Consider the following 18744-nt stretch of genomic DNA (forward strand, 5'->3'; position numbering starts at 1 on the left):
TCTCAATGTCGCAAAGCTTAACAGCTGCACCGCACTCGCTATTGTGGAACAAACTAAACTGAAGCTGAATTTTCTACACGCAGTCTTTTGTATCGAGTTCAGCGTAGATTTTTACCATTAAGGCGTGGCCATGTAGCTTATAGAAAGAGAGAGAAACAAACCAACACATCTTCAATACTACTGAGTGATTTTCATAAGCATCAAAAGAAAGTTTTTGCTTTCCCGATGCGAAAATCACTCTGGTTCTTAGATTAACTAATTTTCGTTGCTGATATTTGACTGATAACGGTGTTCGTGTGAACACAAACAAACAATTAAACCGGAAAATCACTCAATTTGGCAGTGAAAATTCTTGAAATGAGGGTTATATCTTGTGACAAACTATTCATAGGCAACACTACCGTTTATCTTTGGTGCGTCCTGGTCGTTATTGTAAAAATGATTATTTAGAAATAGATGAACATTTCACACTAGTAATATTTGTGAAAATTCTCATAACTCTTATCTTCATCATCTAATAGTTCTGAAAAGAACCGATTTCAAAATCTTCAGCTCGAAATGTAGCTACAGAATGCTGATGATCACACCACCACCGGTAGCATCGATTATTTTGTTGGCCGCGTATAAAATTTGCTCTCCGCTGTGCCCTCCAGCAACTGTGCCAGCAAAATATCCTGGAGCGCACGATGGTTATTGCTGCTGCCGTATGCAAAATAAAGGTAACATGCTCCGCGGTGCCTGGAAGTTGACTCGTATGCAGCTCTCGTTTCTCAATGTCGCAAAGCTTTAACAGCTGCACCGCACTCGCTATTGTGGAACAAACTAAACTGAAGCTGAATTTTCCACACGCAGTCTTTTGTATCGAGTTCAGCGTAGATTTTACCATTAAGGCGTGGCTACGTAGCTTATAGAAAGAAAGAGAAACAAACCAATACATCTTCAATACTACTGAGTGATTTTCATAAGCATCAAAAGAAAGTTTTTGCTTTCCCGATGCGAAAATCACTCTGGTTCTTAGATTAACTAATTTTCGTTGCTGATATTTGACTGATAACGGTGTTCGAGTGAACACAAACAAATAATTAAACCGGAAAATCACTCAATTTAGCAGTGAAAATTCTTGAAATGAGGGTTATGTCTTGTTGTGATAAACTATTCATAGGCAACACTACCGTTTATCTTTGGTGCGCCCTGGTCGTTATTGTAAAAATGATTATTGAGAAATAGATGGACATTTCACACTAGGAGTAGTTGTGAAAATTCTCGTAACTCTATCTTCAAGCATTTATAGTTCTAAAAAGAACCGATTCGATAATCTTCAGCTCGAAATGTATGCTACAGAATGCTGATAATCACACCACCACCGGTAGCATCGATTATTTTGTTGGCCGCGTATAAAATTTACTCTCCGCTGTGCCCTCCAGCAGCTGTGCCAGCAAAATATTCTGCAGCGTACGATGGTAACTGTTGCCGTGTGCAGAATACAGGTAACATGCTCCGCGGTGCCTGGAAGTTGACTCGTATGCAGCTCTCGTTTCTCAATGTCGCAAAGCTTCACAGCTGCACCGCACTCGCTATTGTGGAACAAACTAAACTGAAGCTGAATTTTCCACACGCAGTCTTTTGTATCGAGTTCAGCGTAGATTTTTACCATTAAGGCGTGGCCACGCAGCTTAGACAAAGACAAACAAACCAAAACACTTTGTTGAGTCAAAATATGTAGGCAGTGGAATTTATTTCGTCCATATTATTGTTATCTGTGCTTGGGAAGCAAGCCAAGAACAAGGGAAATGTATGGGAAAGCTTGACCTCGAAACTTTTCACCTTTTTCCACCATTAAGCAGTTAAGCAACAATGTTGAACATAATATCAAAAAATTGTTACACATTTTATCTATCCACCGACATATAAATGACTAAGATGCATTAAGTCGTTCGCTTGCTATAACCGTTTGAAATCTGACGCAACATTTGCCAGTTTCATTTTCATTTTCACAAAGTGTAATCTAGTATTGAAAACAAAGACGTAGTATTACGTCAAAAAATATTAAGATACTTTAAAGAGTAAGAAGCCAGATATAATTGGCGCCGTTAAACATTAATTTGTATTTGTGTCGTGTCAAATGAATATTAGATGAAGAAAAAAGAATTATAGGAAGATTCACAACTCACCATGGGTGCGTATTCTGCAAAAAGTTAGATTTTATACTGTTTTTGCCGCACGCCAGAGCGATGAGAACGGTAACGCAATGCTCAGTTGATCGCCGAGCAATTTATTTCACTTTTCTTGCGTGCGCGGATGAGCAATTTACAAAAGTTTCACTGGGTTTTTGCTCTGTCAAATTAGGAGAATTTTTTCGTGAGAGAAACTTTTACTCTGCGCTCCGTCTACAGCAGATGGTGTGACGTATCCTGTACACTTTGTAGCAATCATGTTGGTGAATTTTAAATTGCGTAATTATTCTTCGTTGATTTTCGAATATATAGCTGATCTACTAAATATAAGGATCACGGATAGTTGGCTTACCAGGCGCAAATACACCTTGCGTACTAGTTAGCCGTTTGAATATTTGCTCTTCCTTTAGCCTCTCATCCGCGGTGACGCAACCCAAAACCTCAAGCACGAATCAGCGACTTACTTGCTTCTTCTTCTTGCTAAAACCCCAGCCAGCGTAAGCCATCAAACTCGGTCAACAGTCTTAATCTGAAGAGTAGGATACGGGAGAGCACTTTATATGTGGAGTTGAGCAACGTAATGCCTCGATAGTTGCAACAATACAACCGATGACTTTTCTTAAAGGTTTCCTGAGTATGACCGTTCTGCCATTTCGAATAGTCTTGATTTTGCTTCAAGTTGTCTATCGGATTCATAACACTCCCTCAGAAACGAGAAATACTTCGTTTAAAAAATGTAGGTCGTGTTATAAAGGTCATGAATATCAGTGTAATTTATAAGGGTGATTCCGACGACCATCACTGATTTTACTCAAAGTTTTTTTTGTAAGACTTGGACCATGTGATCATTATTGTGATCTTTTGTGTTCAAAGTTAGTGAAATTATTCATCTAGTCGCTTTGAAAAAAGCCCAATTTTTGTATCTATTGCAATACCGCCTGTTTCGTGGGACCCTCTTTGGGGCCATCCACATACCACGTGGACAGCTTTGGGGGGGGGGGGGGTTGGCTAATGTCCACGGTCCATACAATTTTTTTAGAATTTATATGAGCAGTTGTCCACGGAGGGGGAGGAGGGTGTCCAAATCATTAAAATCCTGTCCACGTGATATGTGGATGGCCCGTTTATTGTTGCAAAACTACGCACTGTTTTGTTCAAACAGTCTTATTTTCTTTTTCTTACAATTTTTAGCAATTTATAGTCGTAAGACGTCTGGAAAAAATTGGCTGGTGATTTTTGAAAAAAATCAACTGAGGAATTCTAAAAATATCATTTCTAATCAAAAGTGTTGCCAGATAGTTTTTCGTGTTTTACGGCAAATGCAGCCTATTTTAATTTAATTTGCTTCAATTTGCTAATATCATCGTATTCGTCGAGAAATTTTACGTGAGATACCTCTATCACTCCTTGATAATATGAGCCCATTTCGATATAAATTTTAAACGAAAATAGTTTTGTCTTTATCAATTTACGTCAAACAATCATATTCATTTGAAAATGTCTGTTGATTTTCACTCTAAAGAGGAACCTATGAAATTATCGTTAGGTTTTTTCTGGTTATATGGGAATTCGAAAAAATGTTTTCTTCTTTTGCAGCAGTGTTGTCAGTTTTAGGTAAGTTTAACGAAAACATTGAAAACGTGTTGCTTACATTAGCAGCTCTAGGAGAGGAGGGTGTAGGGTGTCTTTCAAAACATGGCTGGCCAAGATACTTTTGAAGCAAAGAGGGCAAATAACTAGTTACACCATAGCGGGTAATTTTAAATGGTTTTAACATTTTTAGCGGTATCTCTTTGAATGAGTTTGCCTAGTAAATTTATGCCCCGCTTCCTGAAGTAGCAAAAGCCACCAGTGATTGTTCGTTAGCGATATGGGATACATCATAATATGTGCGGTAAGAGAAGCAGAGAAAGAGTTGGCTAACGATTCGTTGTGAGCGTTGTGTTGTGTTGTAAATTGTATTATACAGGTCGGACTCGATTATCCGGAACATCAAAAAAATTTTCATTCCGGATAATCGAATCACACAAAAAATACTGAAATTTTGCGATTAATGAACAGAAAATAAATATTTCTTTTCTTTATTTTACTTGAATGATGTAGAGGCGTAACCAGAATTTATTTCTGAGGAGGAAAGGGGTAAAATCTTGAGAAGCAAAAAAAATATATTGGACATTGATTATTTTCACTCAATTCGAACTAGTCCCAAACATGCCGGAAGTGACTTAAATGGTAACAAATATGCAAGAAGGTATGGTAAAGGCAAAATTTCGGAATTAAAATTCCGAAATTTTGCCTTTACCATAATCGAGTCTAAAATTCCGGTTAATCGAATTCTGGATAATCGAGTTTCCGGATAATCGAGTCTCCTGTGTCGACCTCTATTGGAATAAATATTACCGTAGAAAAAAACAATATGAAACGATGTAGCGGTAGAAGTGCAACGAATCGAAAATGAAAAGTAAAAAACCCACAACTTTTAATAAAAAAATTAAGTTTTTGGGAATTAATTGAGAAAAAAGGCAACATTGTTGCAAAATGAAGGAATGAAATATTTTAGATATCTTTATCGCCAGGAAAGTTCCAAAATTATATCTTGGGTTGTTCTTCAGGTCAGATAAATCACAGATACTTTTGAATAAATATGATAATTTGATGAAAATTGAAAACTTTAAAACTATTTTCGTTAAAATATAATATCCCAAGATTGGCGCAAAATACCTCGAAGTGGTAGGTGTTTCTTGCGTGAAATTTTACGGGGAACATGGTGAATCTATCGAATTTTAAATAAAATAAGCTACATTTACCGAAAACTGCAAATTAAGTTCCAAAATACATAAATATAATTTTTTGGCAATACTACCGATATTTTTTCTGAATTCTTTGATTTATTGATTTCAAAAATCAGCAATCAGCATTTTTCGGAATCGTGAGAAAAAGAAAAAAAGGGATGACAGTTTCTAATAAAAAGCGTTGCTTCAATTCGAGGAGGCTGTCAGTGAAATGCGATTATAGCACTGCTAAGTTAGCTCTCGCGCTATAAATTTATAAAATATCTCACAACGTAGGGTACACAGCGGCTAGAAATTAAAATACGGTCTCTTTCCCATCGAGACGCGAAGCGGTTCGGATCTCAAATAAAAGTTGTTCTCAGTGATCGTTGGATTAATTTAAGTCCTGTGTGGTGCTTGACTAGAATACAGCCGAAAACCCGATTCTGCTCTGAACATTTGGTGCCGTGTCCAGGAATCGGCTTTATAGATTGAGTGTTTTATCCCGCGTTATCTACTCGCTGCTGTGAAATCGTATTGGCGATTCCCGCCAAATTGATGCTTGGATAGAACAATTGCGAGCTCCGACCTTCTACCCGTGATCTTCTGCGACCACATGTTTCTCGGATGGATTCTTGCCCAAGCGAAGCGCATCTAAGCAGGAATTTCGAAGACTGCTACTGCACTTCTGGTATCAACAGATTGACGCTCAACTGCAAACCCAGTTTTTCATCGGATAATTAAATACAAGGCATTAAACTAGCCTTGAGAAGTGTTGGCGATACGGTGTCCCAAATGGCAGACGAGCGTACAAAGCAGCAGCTTATCAATCGGCGAACAACACTTGTCGCGTCACTAGGAAGAGCGAAAAGTTTGTCGAAAATTACGCTGCGGAACGGGATGCAGGTCAAGTGCAACTACGACTCGAAAATCTCGATACCGTGTGGATGGGACTGGAGAATGTACAGACACAGCTTGAGGATTTGGAAGATACTAATGAAGGTATGGTCCTGAATCTCCAATTTCGTTCCCACTATGGAACCCGCTTTTTCCAAATAAAAGCTGCTTTGCAATCTCATGTCTCTAAGGCTACTCCTTCTACAAGCGCATTCCCTCAGTCTGCATATTCTGGGCTTTCAGCAATTAAGCTACCAACTATTTCGTTGTCTGAATTTGATGGAGACTATAACCAGTGGCTGACCTTCCACGATACGTTCGTTGCGTTGATTCACGACAACATAGAAGTCCCCGAAATCCAAAAATTTCACTATCTTAGAGCCGCTGTGAGAGGAGAAGCAGCTCAGCTAATTGAATCCATAGGTATCAGTGCCGCTAACTACTGTATTGCCTGGCAAACTCTTGTTTCGCGTTATGCTAATGATTATCTGCTTAAAAAGCGCCACGTTCAAGCGCTTTTAGATTGCCCCCGAATGAAAACCGAATCCGCTACTGCATTGCATACTGTCGTTGATGATTTCGTACGTCATACCAAAACCCTGCGTCAGCTTGGAGAGCCCATCGACGCATGGAGCACCATGTTGGAACACTTACTTTGCCAACGTCTCGATGATGGCACCCTTAAAGCTTGGGAAGTATTCGCTACTACGGCTGACAATCCAGACTTCCATTGTTTGATCGATTTTTTGCAACGACGCATCCGCGTGTTAGAGTCGATGTCCGTTAACCATCAAGCTCTCTTACCGTCCAATAATCAGCCGCCTGCATTCCGCCGCTCGTCGTTTAATAGAATTGCTACCCATGCTGTGATGAAACCAATCAGTATATCAGCACCATTTGTTATTCCAGTGTCCAGACTTTGGAACACTGTCCCTCTCCGATCGTCTAAATCTCGTTAATGATCTGCACCTTTGTCATAATTGCTTCAGACCGAACCACATTGCTCGCAACTGTCAGTCAAAATTTTCCTGTCGTCGTTGCAAGAGGAGACACCATTCGTTGTTACATCCAGGCTATCATCCAACCACCGATGAACAGATACCTACCGCATCCCGGGCTATGGCCATTCCTACACAAAACGAACAGCATTCAACGGACTCGGTCCTTCATCAACCAGCAACGACATCTCATGCCACCGCTTATCCATCTTGTGCTCTTTTTTCCAAACCCAGTTCTGATGCAAACGTATTGCTCTCAACAGTTGTTGTATTGGTTCTCGATTCGAATGGCCAAGCGCACCCTGCCCGAGCTTTGCTAGATAACGGATCGCAGTCAAATATTATAAGCGAAAGGTTGTGCCAAATGTTGCGTTTGAAACGCAGGAAAATCAATATTCCTATTTTTGGTGTGGGCCAATCCTCGTGTAGAGTATGTCACGCTGTTAAAGCCAACATTAAATCTAGAATGAATGATTTCACAATTGATTTGGAATGTCTTGTTATGCCTCGAATTACGATTGACTTGCCTGCAACGATCTTACCTAGGGACAATTGGCATATACCTCAACATCTCTTTTTGGCCGACCCAACATTTAATAAGACTGGAGCTATTGATTTATTACTCGGTGCAGAAAACCTTTTCACCTTCATCAATTCGGGAAACGAAATTGAATGCTTAGGAAAACCAACCTTAATAGAGAGCGTTTTTGGGTGGATCGTCACCGGCAGACAGCAAGTAGAGTTCGTCTCGCACCCTGTGCTTTGCTATCTCACGATAAACAATAGCCTTTCTGAAGCTCTGGAGCAGTTCTGGCGTATCGAAGAAATTGAAGGCAAGCGACTTCACTCCCCCGAACAACAACAGTGCGAGTCCCACTACGCCAAAAATGTATCCCGTACGAGCGAGGGCAGATACGTGGTGCGATTGCCCCGTCAATCAAATTTTGACCACATGTTAGGGGAGTCCAAAACAGCAGCCTTGCGGCGGTTTAGTTACCTTGAGAATAGATCATCCCGAGATCCTGAAATGAAGAGCCAGTACCATCTCTTTATGTCCGAATACCTAACGCTAGGGCATATGAGACAAGTCTCTACGGAAGAACGTGAACCAGAGCATGTGTATTATTTGCCGCATCATGCCGTCTTGAAAGAATCCAGTACAACGACAAAACTCCGCGTGGTGTTCGATGGATCGGCTAAAACGTCGACCGGATATTCCCTGAACGATGCGTTGAAAATTGGCCCGATAATCCAGGATGAGCTACTTACGTTGATTCTCCGGTTCCGGAAATACCCGATCGCGATGGTTGCGGATATAGAAAAAATGTACCGACAGGTTCGAGTGCATTCCAAGGATACTTCCTTGCAACGAATATTGTGGCGATTTAATCACGACGAACCTATCCGTAGCAATGAGTGATTGACTGTAACATACGGTTTGACCCCCTCATCTTTTCTCGCCACACGAACCTTACAGCAGCTGGCCGTAGACGAAGGAAAAAACTTTCCCCTAGGAAGTCTCGCGCTACGCAAGTCGTTCTATGTGGATGATTACATTGGAGGAGCAGATACGTTGGATAAGGCTATTCAGACCCGTTTTGAATTGGACAAGCTGTTGGCTAAAGGCGGATTCCGACTGCGAAAGTGGACCACCAACAATCCGAAAGTATTGGGAGATATCGACCCATCGCAAATTGGTGTTCAGACTACTCTGCAACTCGACCACGGTCAACCCACCACGGCGCTAGGTGTAAGTTGGGAACCAAATACGGATAAACTACGGTTTCATTCCACATTAGCGCAGGCTGGTGATTCATTAACGAAAAGGGCCATTCTTTCATCCGTATCGAAACATTTCGACCCGCTGGGTCTAACCGCACCGGTGGTCATTCGGGCGAAAATGCTATTGCAGGATCTTTGGCTTCAACCCTGTGGATGGGATGATGAGGTTTCGGACAATATACGGAAAAAATGGGAATGTTACCACCATGATCTTCAAAAAATATCTGCTTACAAAGTTAACCGTTGCGTAGTCCTGCCCAATTCCACTGTCCAACTGCACACCTTTGCGGATGCATCTCAACAAGCATACGGTGCGTGTGTTTATGTCAGATCTACCGATCCCCGTGGGCATGTTCACGTTCAGTTGATTGCTGCGAAATCCCGGGTGGCACCATTAAAAAGAATAAGCATTCCGCGATTGGAGCTAGCTGCGGCCGTCCTCGCTTCCAGATTGCATAAAAAGGTTGTTCGCGCTCTCGAAATACTTAAGTTCGATTCTGTTTATTGGTCCGATTCAACAGTTACACTAGAATGGCTACGATCGCCGTCGTTTGTTTGGAGCACCTTCGTTGCTAATCGGGTGTCCGAAATACAAACGAACACGCAGGGATGCCAATGGAAACATATAGCTGGCACACAAAACCCAGCTGACCTAATCACGAGGGGTATGAAAGTTGACGATTTTCTGCTCAGCGAATTATGGCACTATGGACCTACCTGGTTAAAAATCTCATCGGCGGCATGGCCAATATCGGATCCAAGGCAAGCAATCACAGAGGACATTCTAGAGAGGCGCAAAATGGTGGCGGCAGTCCAAAGCATGCAAACTGTGAATGAAATGTTCGGCAACTACTCTTCTTAACACCGGTTGCTGCGAGTAACAGCATACTGTTACCGCTTTATTCATGCCTTTCGACCGCCAATGTCGTCGGAGACCACAGTAAAACCAAAGCAGCTCACTGTGGATTTAATATCGAATGCTCTTACAAAACTTATAAAACTTGCCCAAGCAGACGGATTTGCAGAAGAATTGAGGGATTTGGGAAAGGAAAAGCCTGTTTCTAATCACTCGCATTTGCGGCTACTGAACCCGTTTATTGATTCCGAAGGAGTCATCCGAGTTGGAGGACGTTTGAGACCTTCTGAGCAGCCTTACCTAATCAAGCATCCAATCCTACTGCCCAGTTCCCATCCTTTCACACGACTAGTTATCGAGCATTTCCACCGTAAACTGCTCCACGGTGGCGGCAACGCAACGTTAGCGGCAATTCGACAAGAATATTGGCCCATTCAAGGACGTCGATCAGTCAACAATGTAATCCGAAAATGCTTCAGATGCACACGAGCCTCTCCCGTTCCCACAAAGCAAATGACAGGTCAGTTACCCTTCCAACGAACCACTCCTGCACGACCATTTGCCGTCACGGGGGTGGACTACGCGGGTCCCGTCTATTTGAAACCGACACACAAACGCGCAGCAGCATCCAAAGCATATCTCAGTATTTTTGTTTGCTTCGTAACGAAAGCCGTACATATCGAACTGGTAGGCGATCTATCTACCGCTGCCTTTCTCACTGCATTACGAAGGTTTATCGCTCGTCGTGGTTGTCCGCTACACATGCACTCAGATAACGGTAAAAACTTCGAGGGTGCCCGTAACGAGCTTCACGTTTTATACAAACAGCTACACGATGCAAATTATATAGGAGAGATTGCAGATGTATGTGCAAATCAGGGGATCCAATGGCATATGAGACCACCGAAAGCTCCACATTTTGGTGGGCTATGGGAGGCCGCAGTGAAGGTAGCGAAAAAGCACTTACATCGACAGCTAGGGGACGCCATGCTATCCTTCGAGGATATGGCAACTGTGCTAGCAGAAATTGAAGCGGCAATGAACTCCAGACCCCTAACGCCCCTCACAGAAGACCCCAACGATTTATCCATCTTGACACCAGCACATTTCCTAATAGGCGAACCATTGACCGCTCTGCCTGCTCCTGACTTCAGCGCCAGTCCGATCGGCCGCTTGAGTCACTACCAGCGCCTTCAGCAACGAGTGCAGCATTTTTGGCATCAATGGAAAACCGAATATCTACAGGAGTTGCAGAAGGAGAACAAACACATCGCACCAAACACTTCGTTTCAGCCAGGAAGAATGGTGATCGTCGTTGATGACTTTTTGGCTCCTGTGAAGTGGCCGCTAGCGAGAATAGTCAGCGCAAGTCCAGGAGTAGATGGTCTTACTCGAGTCGTCGATCTTCGCACCAGCAGAGGTATCATCCGCCGACCAATTACTAAAATTTGCCTATTGCCTTACGAAACCGAAAACGAGAAGGAAAATAATTATTTTGTATAATTTAGAATTAAGAAATGTGATCGCGATGAGGATTTTGACAGTAGATAGACAGAGTGAAATTTAGGAATTTCAGGTGGCGGCTATGACAGTTTCTAATAAAAAGCGTTGCTTCAATTCGAGGAGGCTGTCAGTGAAATGCGATTATAGCACTGCTAAGTTAGCTCTCGCGCTATAAATTTATAAAATATCTCACAACGTAGGGTACACAGCGGCTAGAAATTAAAATACGGTCTCTTTCCCATCGAGACGCGAAGCGGTTCGGATCTCAAATAAAAGTTGTTCTCAGTGATCGTTGGTTTAATTTAAGTCCTGTGTAGTGCTTGACTAGAATACAGCCGAAAACCCGATTCTGCTCTGAACAAGGGGTTTTAATCAAAAAATGCGGCAATTTGCAACAAAGAGGGGGTCCCACAGATTGGGGAGTAATCCAATCGACATCGAAATTGGATTTTTTCCAAAGTGACACTAGATGAATAATTCCCCTAATTTTGGGTAAAATCTGTGATGGTCGTGTCCAAAATTTCCTAATCACATAGAATGAGCCATATTTATTCTCAAAAACCATCACCTACTGAATCCGAACAAGAAGTTTAAAACTACTTAAGTAGAACAAATTATTCATTGTTTTATTTTCAAAAATAACTTACAGTATCAATATCTCTGTATTAAAATAAGTTTACACATCCTCAACACTGGTTTAAACGTTCCGGTTCGCGTCAACTGTAAATCATTACACGATTTTACGCTCTTGTGTAGTTTGTGAAATTTCACTTATACACTAGATTTTCTGAGCTGCTAATGATTCTGTTCCCGTAACATAGGAAACAATGCAATTTCCTCAACCACCCACAAAACTGTTTCGTGCATATAGACGAGAGTGTGTAGACACGGCGAAGCGAAAATGCTTTGCGCTATTTTTCTACACCAAGGCGTGCCAAGGCAACGTACAAAATCCGTGCTCCGTTGAGCCACACTCAAAAATCATAAATCATGTAAACAGTCCCTCTAATTACCTCGTTAACGAGTTAAAAACAGATCATTTTATGGTTGAGAGACTCTTGTTCCATTCCTGCCCTGCGTTGTCCTCCGGGTGTGTACTTGAAGCAGCCACCGAATGCGTATCACCAAAACCATATATGTAGGTTTCCTACGCAAAAGTGTGCCTAGTAATCTTCCCTTTGTACCACGGTTGCCGCAAGGTTTTAAACCCTTACAAAGTTTCTGAAGTATACCGGAATCAACAGCACAATAACTCTTTTGAAAGAAGCCGAAAACTTTCCACGGAGTAACGGAGCAGGCTGCTTGCTGATACTCCGTCGTCGTCGCCTGAAATGGTCCCTCGGAGTTGGCGACAATGGTAATGACAGCGAAGGTGTGCAGCAAAAGATTCGTTCTGGTTGTGACTGGTTCGAAATTAACATGACGACAACACCAACGCACGACACCCTCATCCAACCCACAAGCAGGACCGGCAATTTTCATGTGTGCCTTTGTGGTTTTACACTTTCTTCAACTTTCTTCCTCCAGTTGTTGGTCGTCGTCAGCAGAGCTCACAAACATATGCCACAACGTGCAATGCAGGTAGTTTTCTTCATCGACGCCGCCCGTGTTGTAAATCTTAACGCGCGCCGCGTCGACAGGGAAAAGCTGCCGCAAGCGAACGCGTTTTTATGTCGTAAAATGGGTGTAATTTTGATGACTAGAGCGAAGGAAATGAAAATTTTCTATGCACATTTTTTGAGTGAGAGGTCTATGTTTAATTGGGAGTTGAATTATAAGCTATTTGTTTATAACGTGTGTTTACGCTAGACCACCCAGAAATCAAAAAAACTTTAGGTTGATTTCCTTTTTATTGCTGGGATACTGGATATAATAGAAAATTGCAGGTATTAATAACACCTACATACAGCCAGAGTTAATATCGTAGGCAATCAAGCTTGTAACATGTGAGCAACTGAAGTTAATCCAGATATTACGTTGAGGTGCCTCGTGTTCTTTCTTAGTTAAAAATGCTCTAATTTTGCTGCTTTTTTTTGCAACAAAAGCTCCAAAATAAATCGAAGAAAACTGTAGTGTAAAATTTGCGTTTTTCATCCCTGAATATACAAATTATACTAAAATTCAATACTGCAAGCCTTTTTCGAGTTTACAGTTGCTTAAAACACGTTTTGCGGTTTTCTAAAAAAATGTGAGTTGCCAATCTAGTTTACATCTGAAAAAATTGTGGTTTCTAAAAAAATATTCAATTTATGATGTTCTCTCGCATGTTATATCTAAAAAAACAAATGTGATTCACGGAATCAGCGAACCAAAACTCTCCATGACAAGTTCGAAAGCATTTAATTTTATAGTTTTCAGTCAAACGCAAAGTCGTACACTGCTCTTTGCAAACGGAATATATATACATCAACACCATCCCGGCAGTGATCATCATAATCATCATCACCATCGTCATCACCACTACCAGGCACTAGAAAATCGTCGTCCGCTGGAGAAGAAGGAACTAACCGATTGAGAACGTTGTTGATGATACTACCGTTTACGCTCCCGTTGCAGCACCACTTAGAAAGCAAGCGCCGGCACGCGACCCATCCTTCCGCCGCCGGTGCCGTTCCGAGCAGCTGGGCTGGAGAAAAGTGTGCTCGAAAGAACACCAACATGAGAGAAATTAGGGGTTTTCCACGACGGTTTTCCACTTATCGCTCTCGCTCGCCCGAGTCTGCTGCTCTCTCGCTTTTGCCTACGGGAAAAGACCGCTCAGTTTGTGCGATGGCTGTCTTTTTCTTTCTCTCTCTCTCTCATTCGCTCCTCTCGCTTCATCTTTCGACTAGCAACATTACAACCTTTCGATTCGGTTTCTTTGCCAAACACACATATGTGCGGCTGTGTGGCTGCCACTTTTTGCTCTGATTACATGCGACGTGGCTACGGAGTGGAGCGATCGCCTGGAAAGGGTTAGCGGCAATGCGAGGGCGACCAGAAAGGGGCAGGAAATGTTCTAATTCCGCCACAGAGGGCACACACAGCCTGGCAGCCAAGCAGTTCCAGGATCCGTCCGCACTATCTCACCACACCACACATCGGTCGGTTGGGTTTGGTTTGTACCTTCTTCTTCTGCCGGAAGAAGAACGCGCACGCGATTCGATACCGCACACCGGTCGGTCTAGGAAGTTTTGAACGAATTTTCCTACTCGGCACTCGGTCACACGTCGGTCCCCATAATTTGCGTGACGAACTCCAACTACCGTCAGACAGAGTCACGTCCGTTCCGTTAAGTCGAGGGGCACACGCAAAACGATGTGGCGGTCCACAGTGTGTTGAAAGTTTTTCGTCTCCTTCCGAGCTGGTCCCAGTGCGACGGCAAACAAATCGGCTTGGATCAACCTCGGTCAAGTACACGCAGTAAATAAGTGTGTATCGATACCGACGCAGTCAACGCAACGTTTGGATACGTCGTGTTAACTTCATCTGGAGAAGATCAGGAACCCAACGGTGGCCATCGTCGTCCGTCGTTAGACTGGTGAAAGCTGAGAATAATCAGCCGCGCGTGTGTTTACACGGACTGGACTCTTGTTTGCAACGGTTCGGTTCTCCTGTTCATCGATATCGGGAAAAGATCTGACTTTTTACAATTTGTGCTGCTCGGTTCCAGGATGCTACGGCCGACGATTGTACGGTGTGGAGGTCCAACGGTGGTGCTATCGTGCAAAAGTGCTTTCAATTTCGCCGGGTGCTATTGATAGGCCACGGCGCTCGTTGCTGCTGGGTGCATTTGTGGTGTAACCGAAAAGCCGCCAGATGTAGACCGATGTTGAGGCTTTACAGGTGATTGGGTATTTGCGTTCCAACGAAAGTGCGGTGTGAGCATTGCCTGGGTTGCTGGGTGATACGGACATAAGATCAGATAGTGCCTATCTGGGATTAAGTGAGTTTCGTGAGTCCGCAGCAGAGAGGAACATGTGGTGCACACCTAGCTCTTCGATGAGGTTTGTTTCGATTTATTTTGATGAATAACATGACAACAGTGGTTTAGACCTAAATTTGGGAGATGTCTTGGTAATGCTAATCGTTATTTAGGGTTTCAAAGGGTAATATAAAAAGTATTTCTACAGTTACTTAACAACTACACACTCACTATTGAAAATTGTGTATTTTGACGTTAGTGCTCTATAGTTTCCAGTGAAATAATACCTACCTGCCCATAAAAGCTTAAGAGTCACATATGACTTCTAGGCAAAACTAAGTTTATGCTGTCGATGTATCTGATTTTGTTTAAATTTGTGTATGCCTTGATGAAATTAGCAAGTTTGTTTTGAAAAATATTTGACAAACACCAAACCTTGCCTGTCCCATATTGGAAATAAAGGCATACGAGTCCCATCCTAAGAATTTAGTTGTTATCAGGTAAATGAAAAGCGTTCACATAAAAATATCATTGAACTAAATAAATGAAAACACAGTTCATGTTTGCAATGTTCAATTAAAAATAAGCTAGAGACTTTAAAACGGACTAAAACTTATATGTAGTTTCGAAGAAAATCGAAAGTTAAAATGAAGTTTACTTTCGCAACTGTTTCCAGAAATCCTTCTTAGCATCTGGGATGAGTGGAATTAAAGTATTCCGGAGTGTGACCTTATGGTCTGCATGAATTTCTCGTGGACTGTTTAGGAATTTTATTGTAGTTTCTTTCTTGAACGAGCTTTCGTCTATGCTGTAGCTGCTCAGCTTTAACTGCTCTTTGGTGAATAACATGCATCGGTTAATGTTGCAATCCGTTTAAAAACCAAATCGCTATATTGCACTTCGTTTGATCCAAAAATGTTGGATTGAAAAAAACTGCTCACATGACAGACACAATAAGGAATAATAATGAATGCCTTGGCCGTCTTAGAATGCGAGGAGACTTATATGCTTTCATTTCTTATATACAGTGAAAAAAAAAGGCAATCGCGTCCCATTATTTATTTGCAAGCCCCGTGTCAAATAAATGCTGTGTGAAAATAAATTTATTTGCAAGCCTGGAATTCATGCCAAAGTTCTAAGAACTCATGGAAATATATAATGTTCCACCTCATGAACATAATGTTAAATAAAACATACTTTTAGTTAAATCATAGTTATTTATTGTTGTTGCATTGAAGTGCTATCGGAAAAGTTACAGATATATGTTTCATATAAAAGTATGAAAGAATTAACATTCATGAACATTATGATGATCATCTAGAGGTCTAGATAACAAATAAAATACCACATGATTGACTTATGGTTTTGGCTTGGAAGAGTTTATATTAGCTCAAGTTGTGTTTTCATAGTACTAATTTTTAAATCAATATCGCAATTCATACGAATAGTTTAACTCTCTCAGGAAACTGAAATTGTCTGAGCAACATTATACACGCACATATTCGTGTTCGTACTTTTTGAATATTTTTGTGTAGAAACATTGTTCAATTATATAAGATTTTTTCTGACTTCTACCAAAAACACAGTTTTTGAAATAAACGTGTATACGAATTTTATAGTGACCGCTTTGACAAGCGGATGGTGACGGTTTCCTATCTTAGAACAATAAAGTTTTTCAAGGACTTGGACATGCATTTATTAGCATACTAACCACCTACCCTTCATTCACACTGTGTTATATATTCCACTCAAACTTTGGTAATCTTGACAAAATAAGTCCATTCTTATAATAAAACTGACCAAAGGACTACGCTGATGGTGCCTCTCCAGGGAATTATAATTGGCGATACTTGATAGGAGGGACAAAGCCTAGTGCAGTAGAGCAGAGAGCATGAAAGGAAGGGTAAAAGCATACACAAAAGCATGGATAAATAATAAGTGTGTCGCTTACTTTCAACCAGGACTGAACATTTTCAGCGCTCTAGCATGAAAGTATAGAATAGAAACCACAAAAATCACTGCTTTTTTTCTACCAACACAAGAAAATATTTCGTTTTAGTGCAATGATCATTCTTTCTTCCGGTGTTCCCATTACTCCGGACCGGCTCCGTGTTCTTCCGGGATTTTTCATGCATTCACACTGCTCCGTGCTTTCGCTGAGAAATGATGTTGTGGGTATGTGTAAGAACGTCTTCGACTTTTTTTATGCCCCAGCGCGCTCCGCGCGAAATTTATCGCTACAACATACACGCATCCACCCGAGTGTCGTCCGTGCGCTTTTCGGGCAACACAAAATATCGTCGACAACGATATTTTTTCTCTGGCACGGCGGCAGCACGGTGGCTACGCCGGTCTTGGCACGGCGCTTCGGTGTGAATGCGTTCATAAGAACGCATGCAATCTATCTCAAACAAGCACGGACAACACACGGCACAGACACGACCCGGACTCGGCACGGAAGCAATGGGAATAGCGCTTTACGCGACTAGTGATGGGTAAGAAAAATATTTCCACGCAAGAAATTTTAGCGTTTCATTATTATAACAGCAAGCATCACGCTGATAAAATCATTTTCGCATTACCAAAGGAACGATGAGTATCAATTGGTTAGATTTTCAGAAGGTTTTACTTCGTGACCGTGAACGATGCGCGTGAATTATTTCACCGTAGTATGACAGTTCGTTTCAAGAATGAAATTCTAGTGTGTTTAAAAATTGAAAAACATTGGCTGTAATTTTCACAGAATTCCGGTAGTGAAAATGATTTCTATCAGTCCTGCTTTCAACAGTAATTAATAGTGATGAAAAACAAAGTGGTGGAAAACGTGTACAGTTTTGCCGTTCCCCTTTACTTGTGACACAGAATAACGCCAGAAGAGCTCAAATCAATCAAACCGCTAAAAAAAAGGTTATTTTATCAGTTCTCATAAAAACTGAGCACATTTTGTTACGTAACTTTTGAACCTTCCTTCGGATCTAAACGATATTTTCCATAAACTAACTAAACTCTAAGCTCTTTCAAACGCGAAACTAAGAACAATCGAATCGGTTCAGCCGACGCTGAGTAAATCGAGATAGGGTAGGGAACATATTCTAAGCAGCTTTAGGAACCGCCTGTGTATTGAGACGAAATACTCGAAATGTGTTGGGTGAAATTCAAACAGAAGTATTATAATATAATATAATATCAATCTGTTCTCTATCTTTTTCTCTGTCATAACTTGTTTCTAGATTGTAAAGTTAAGTTAGCAATCTTTAACAATAATCAATTAACCAATCGAGGGACACTATACCAATCACTCCGAATTTATTTTAAGCAGTTTCCATCTGTTTTGCAGGCGTTTCTTCAGCACCCAAAGTGGCTCCTTAATGGCTGCAATATAGGTCGATTTGTTTTGAATGGTGATTGTTCACAGATTTCTTTGTGATTACGGGATTTCTTATATTCGTAAAACAGCCTGACAATCAAAGTTTTCGTTTCCATCATTGAAATTGTCGATATTGATCAAAATTTAGGAGTTTGAGGCCTGCTTTCTTCGACTGATTAAAATGGGCGCCACTGCTCAAGCCACTTCATACCCTGTATTGTTCACAAGAAAAAAAATAAACACACATACACATACTTCCGCCCACATACATACCTTATCCGATTTTCGAAACAAGATTTTTTGGTACCTTTAGCTTCAGTGTAAGCCCTCGACGAAAATAATATTTTCGAGGCAAAATCAGTTGTTTCCAGTCCAAAATTAATTGAAATGTTGTGTGTGTGAGAAACCACACACCAGGGTAAACAACGTAAGTTACTAAATATCCTATCAACCAAAAATATTTTTGCCTTGGAAAAAATGTATTTTGTGTTA

General features: G+C 41.4%; 2 protein-coding genes across 7 annotated transcripts in view; both read left to right on the forward strand.

Annotated features, from left to right (window-relative positions):
* The window catches only part of LOC129731175 (probable serine/threonine-protein kinase MARK-A), a 171625-nt gene that overhangs the window by 38361 nt on the left and 114520 nt on the right, over positions 1-18744 (forward strand). Inside the window, exon 1 of one of the 6 annotated variants that reach the window (XM_055690993.1) lies at positions 13902-14967. The exons of the other annotated variants lie outside the window; for them this stretch is intronic. The gene's annotated coding sequence lies outside the window, so the exon portion shown is untranslated. Of the gene's footprint in view, positions 1-13901; positions 14968-18744 lie in introns of those variants that run through there. 6 annotated transcript variants of the gene reach the window in all.
* Positions 9545-10981, forward strand: LOC129716724 (uncharacterized). Its single transcript, XM_055666561.1, has one exon. The coding sequence runs from the start codon at positions 9545-9547 to the stop codon at positions 10979-10981; it is 1437 nt and encodes a 478-aa protein (XP_055522536.1).

Source organism: Wyeomyia smithii, chromosome 1 (assembly GCF_029784165.1).
Source record: "Wyeomyia smithii strain HCP4-BCI-WySm-NY-G18 chromosome 1, ASM2978416v1, whole genome shotgun sequence".
Taxonomy (NCBI): domain Eukaryota; kingdom Metazoa; phylum Arthropoda; class Insecta; order Diptera; family Culicidae; genus Wyeomyia; species Wyeomyia smithii.